General features: G+C 34.9%; 1 protein-coding gene across 1 annotated transcript; it reads left to right on the top strand.

Annotated features, from left to right (window-relative positions):
- The first annotated feature begins 3,383 nt into the window (after window positions 1–3,383).
- On the top strand, window positions 3,384–5,954 carry LOC138879698 (uncharacterized). The gene is made up of 6 exons (XM_070159330.1): window positions 3,384–3,512; window positions 3,892–4,104; window positions 4,187–4,279; window positions 5,355–5,487; window positions 5,574–5,785; window positions 5,871–5,954. The coding sequence occupies exons 1-6, from the start codon at window positions 3,384–3,386 to the stop codon at window positions 5,952–5,954; spliced, it is 864 nt and encodes a 287-aa protein (XP_070015431.1).
- Window positions 5,955–6,173: the final 219 nt, after the last annotated feature.

Below are 6,173 nucleotides of genomic sequence, written 5' to 3'. Positions count from 1 at the left end.
TCTTTGTTTGAAAAGTTTGAGCCTATTTGACCTAGAGAAGCTACAAGATCGGATTGTACTCACACTTTGTCACTTAGAGATTTTGTTCCCTCCATCTTTCTTCACTATCATGGTTCATTTAACTATCCATCTAGTAGATAAAGTGATACAAGGTGGTCCAGTACATTATCGATGGATGTATTTTGTTGAAAGGTAAAAATTTATTATTTCATAACATTCTTTAGATCAAACTTTTAATATTAATTCAAACTGATTACTTGTTCTAATAATATTTCATTTTTCGTTATAGATTGTTAGGTCATTTCAAGTATCTTGTAGAGAACAAAGCACAACCAGAAGGTTCCATTGCTGAAGGTTATATTGTTGAAGAAGCTCTGGCTCTCTATTCTCGTTATTTTGAGGGTATCGAGTCAAGGATAAATAGGCCTAAACGTGTAAACGATGAGCTAAATCATAATAAGGCTTCTGAAGTATCATCTTTGTTCCCTCAACAAGGTAAACCTATTGGAGGCTCCACAATATTTCCCTTGTCTCCTTTGGAGAAGACTCAAGCTCATCGATACGTGTTACTTAATTGTGCAGCAGTGAAACCATTTATTGAGTAAGAAAGTTTATTGTAATTTATTTTTTAGTAAAATTTTTAAAGTAAAATGATTAAATTAATATAGGTGATTCCTCTGTAGTGAATTTAGGAACCACATTAAAAGGAATTCAAGAGGTCGAAGACGTTCTGCAACAGAGGTAGAGAGAAGAGTTAATAAAGAGTTTCCTGATTGGTTTTCAAAACGAGTGAGTGAATAATATAGCTAATATCTGTTTATGCATAAGTTGTATTAATTTAGATTATCTAATAGAAATAATTTTGTTTGTTCAGATCATGAATCCAGATATAGCAAACACAATATCTACTAATTTGGAGTTCTTAGCACGAGGTCCAATGCCAGATGCAAGAAGGTTTACTGCATATAATATTAATGGATTCAAGTTTCAGACTGTGTCTAGAGAACAAGGATTGAAAACTCAAAATAGTGGAGTTTTTCTTACCTCTGACACCTCTTGTATTGCATCTAATGCTGATAGAAATGCAACACAAGCAGAGTTGCCATATTGTGGGAAGTTGGAATACACAATTGAGCTCAATTATTATAGACGGTTTATGGTTGTGCTCTTCAAATGCCAGTGGGCTGACACTACTCGGAATAGAGGGTTCAAAATAGATATTTGGAAATTTAATTGTGTCAATTTTTCTAGATTGATTCACACGGGTGATCGCGAGGACCGTGAGCCTTATATTGAAGCGTCTCAAGCAAATATGGTCTACTATATTGATGATGAAACTGATAAAGAATGGAGTGTTGCTGTGCATCTAAAGCCAAGAGATTTGTTTGACATGGGAGATGTTGATGAAGAAGAAATTTACGAGAATGAGCCATACCAACAACAAGAATTGGAACAATTTTTTGATGTTAATTATGAGAATATCCAAGTTGCAATAGAGGAGCATATGTCTGACTAGGAATTATAGTCTCTTCAAGTTTAAAGCATTATAGTATAGAAATTATTGCAAGGTATGATCGAGATTGCAAGTAATTAGATTGTTTGATTGTTTCGTCGTAACACTAATTCTACATGATTCTGTTAATTAGGTACTTCAAAATTGCTTAATTGCAAATCTCATTGCTCTCTGTAGAGCAACTAACATGCTGATTGTATGACTCTTGTACAGGAAACTTTGTAATTAGATTGTTCAATCTTTCACCATTATGGTATATAGTTTCATGCAATTAATTTTATTGATTCCAGATATGCCAAGGGCCAAGCATTACCAAAACTTGCAAAAGTCAGTTCACCCAGCATCTACTTCACAAGGTGTAGCACAACCTTTATCAACAACTGAGTCAACACCTTCACATATTGATGATACGCCGCAGTTGGTATCATTTTTTCAACCGACACCTTCAGTCCAGGCCGCAACACATCAGACTGCATCATTTAGGACAACATCATAGCCAGCCCCGTCAGTTCGGGCTGCATCACAAACAGCTCATTCGGTTCAGGCCACATCACAGCCGTCAGTTCGGGTTGCAGCATAGCCGGCTCATTCAGTTCAGGCCACATCACAATTGGATCCATCAGTACAGGCATCATCACAACCGACACAATCCAAAAAGCGTCCTGGACATGAGTATCCGCAATATTGGACAGTTGATGCAATAGGTAATTCTTATCTTGATTTATTCAAGTGTCACTATTCAATATTGCCTCTGTCTCTGTTTCTTGATCTTCTGTAGCTTCATCTTCATAATCACTTTTTTCTTCAGCTCTTGCATCTTGCTCTACGAAAGCCTTTCTCCTAAACATAGCAGTAAACTGCTCACTCACTCTCCTAAACATTTCTTGAATTGAAGTTGCAAGGTGTGATCTAGATTGCAAGTAATTAGATTATTTAATTATTTCGTCGTAGCATTAATTCTACATGATTCTGTTAATTAGGTACTTCAAAATTGCTTTATTGCAAATCTTATTGCTCTCTGTAGAGCAACTAACATGCTGATTGTATGACTCTTATACAGGAAACTTTGTAATTAGATTGTTCAATCTTTCACCATTATGGTATATAGTTTCATGCAATTTATTTTATTGATTCCAGATATGCCAAGGGCCAAGCGTTACCAGAACTTGCAAAAGTCAGTTTAGCCAGCATCTACTTCACAAGGTGTAGCACAACCTTTATCAACAACTGAATCAACACCTTCACATCTTGATGATACGCCGCAATTGGTATCATTTTTTCAACCGACACCTTCAGTCCAGGCTGTAGCACATCAGACTGCATCATTCAGGACAACATCACAGCCAACCCCATTAGTTTGGGCTGCAGCACAACCGGTTCATACGGTTCAAGCCACATCACAGCCGGCCCCATCAGTTCGGGCTGCGACACAACCAGCTCATTCAGTTCAAGCCACATCACAGCCGGCCCCATCAGTTTGGGCTGCAATTCAGCTGGCTCATTCAGTTCAGGCCACATCATAGCCTGCCCCGTCAGTTCAGGCAGCATCACAGCCGACACAATCCAAAAAGCGTCCTAGACGTGAGTGTCCGCAACATTGGACAGTTGATGCAATAGGTAATTCTTTTCTTGATTTATTCAAGCATCACTATTTAATATTGCCTCTGTCTCTGTTTCTTGATTATTATTTATGGAGTTGAGAATTGAACAGATAATGAAGTTTGGGTTATGCAGAATATGGATTAATTAGTAATTATTGAGATCTGAAATCTCTGAGGAAACAGGACAGGAAGGATCCTTCTTTGTACTACAACTGAAAACATAATGAAGTAGAGTCCAAAAGGGCATTTACACTAACAGACTAACATATATGTTATGCAAAAACAGAAATGTATCAGCAAAAATAGAAACTGAAAGAAATATTCAAATTGCCAGAATGATGTTGCATGCAGTATTGAATACAAGACAACTTTTTAGCTTTTTATCAGTTTCTACAAAAGTTAGTTCGATCTTTTAACTTGATGTTTATTTTTAAAGATTCAGAAGGAGCTACCAAGAAACTCAAAGTAAAGGTTAAGGATGTGATGTATTTATTCAACGGAAAATGTATTGTGGTTGAATTTGATTATATGGATCAGCCAATTGGAGAAGGGCAAGGTGTTCTTGCAGGCTTTTGTGAAATTTTAGCAACCGACTGCTCCTTATTTCCAATTCACTTCAACAAATGGCCAGATTTACCTAAGTGATACTTAAATTGTTGCTTTGATCGAATTATAAAGGTATAGGCTCTATTTTCTTATTGTTGTAACTCTGTTTTATGTCGTTGGACTGTATATTTGCATGTAATAAATTAGCTAACAGAAGTTTTATTCTTGTAGCCACGATTCTGTTTTAAGACAACTGAGTTAAATGTACGAGCATATATTTATAGTTCTATTGGAAAGAAGTGGAGTTCAGGAAGGCAAAGGTTGTGGTATGAGTTCAATGACCCACTTAAGACCAAAGCAGAGATTATGGATAATGTTCCATCAGGGATTCCACGGGATCAATGGACTTCTTATGTTGCTTACCATTTTAATGAAAAGACAATGGTATTTATTTGACTGCTTCAATTAGTATGTGTAATTATATACTTTTTTATTTGTATATTTGAGTTATATGTATTTTTATAAGGAAATGAGTAAAAGAAATGCTGAAATTCGGAAGAAACAAACTGTTTCACACACTGGTGGTTCCAAACCAAACTCCAGAAGAAGAGCTGAAATGGTGATAAATGTTAATTCAATATGTTTTACTTTAATTAAACTTGCAAACTGTTCCTATTTAGTCAAGTTATTCTGATTTGATTTTTCATTTATAGATGGCTGAATCTGGATAAAACCCTGGACGAGCGCAACTCTATCTTGATACTCATAAGAAGGAAGAGGGTCATATGTTAATGAAGAAACAAGAAAAATATGTGTAAGTTTCTACTTGTTAAAAGCTTCATCATAACATCAAGTTAATAAGATGTTAGCCACCTATTAGTGCACTTCTTGATTAGTTGACATTGCCCTTTCTGTCTTTCAACTGATTGTTAAACTGTTTCAAGTGGAGTAGCAGTATTAGTACTATGGATAGTAGTAAGTTGCTTGGTTTATTATATTTTTGTGTTTTAATTTTAGTAACTACTCTTCTTTTATATATAACTAAGAAGTTTGTACTTTGTACTCTTAATTACTCTTAGCTTATTATGAGTTTTTGGATTAATTAGTTATTTTCTTCTCAATTGACAAGTTCAACTTAATTTGTTTTTTTACCATAGATAATGCAAATGATTGAGGTCATGACCCTTTTTTTTGTTGTTGGGGTGGTTCCTACTAATCCAAGAGAATTTTCTTGCATAACTTCAAATGTTCTAAATGATAGTAACAATTATCCTCATGCATGATGAATTACATTCCCTTCTCCTTTTCTTCTGCCAGTCACCTTTAGTAGCAGGATGTGATCTGCATTCTTTATTTATACTCCTTCATTTCCTTCTGGCACCTTTCCTTGTCTTTCACCCCATAGTTTTGATAGACTTGTAAAAACTATCAATCAACATCAAAATCTCTAAATGTCCCGACTTTATTGGACATACCGGGTTTAGTGTGTTTAGAGTAGCCACTGCATTGTGCTTATATTAAGAAACCCCATGCTTAGTGTAATAAATTTGTTTTCAAAGTGATTGCTAATGTCCTATTACAGAATATCAGTTGCAATATTTTGTTTTCAAAGTGACTAAAGGATATACATTATCCTTATGTTGTCAATTACTAATTGAAGTTATGACAATGAATTTTGTGTATCTTATATTCAGGAAAAAAATGAGCTAGTTGTAATTCAAAGCGCCACAGATGAGTCTGAAGTTTCACCAAATGATGCCGTTGGTAAGGTGCTAGGAAAAGAGCATTTTGGAAGGGTAAGGTGCTTGGAGTTAGGAGCTATCCCGAGTAAAGTTTTTAGACAAACAAGACGTCGTTTGGAGGTATAAATTCTTCCAGTTGTGATAATGGTTCATGTTCGTCCAAATGCAAAGAGAAGTACAATCAGATTGTAAATGCTCACAATCAAAGCCAAGAGAAGTACAATCGGATTGTAAATGCTCACAATCAAACCCAAGAGAGCTATGCTCAAATGATGACTGCACACCACCAAATGATGAATGCTTTCAAGACATATATGATTATGAAAGAAGGAACAATACCTGAACAGTTTGCTGGGATTTTCGTTTCTCCTCCTCTGGCAGCGGTAAATAAAATCTAGCTATATGTAGTTTTTTTAATTTGAAAAACTAAAGAAAAAAAACTTTAAATGCTTTTTATTTCTTTTGCAGCCAAGTGATGCAGCTTGCGGATCCATTTCACCTATGGGCGTAAGAGGATCATCTAGTGATAGTAATCTTAATGAAAATCATTGAATTTCTTTGCAAATGTAATAGATGATTAAGTATGATACTTTACTTGAATGGTTGAACTAGATATTTTGTGTTTAAGTTTAGTTTTTGAGATTAATGACAATACTATCTGCTTATGATTCTATAATATGTGGATGTTACTTAACATTTATGCATATTTTGTATTATGTTAATGCCTCTTAAAATTTATTTAAGATAATTAAAATATTGTATTAGAAAAAC

This window comes from Nicotiana sylvestris, chromosome 10 (genome assembly GCF_000393655.2).
Source record: "Nicotiana sylvestris chromosome 10, ASM39365v2, whole genome shotgun sequence".
In the NCBI taxonomy this organism is placed as follows: domain Eukaryota; kingdom Viridiplantae; phylum Streptophyta; class Magnoliopsida; order Solanales; family Solanaceae; genus Nicotiana; species Nicotiana sylvestris.
Note: the sequence above shows the minus strand (reverse complement) of the source record. Positions and strands in the feature narration are given on the sequence as shown.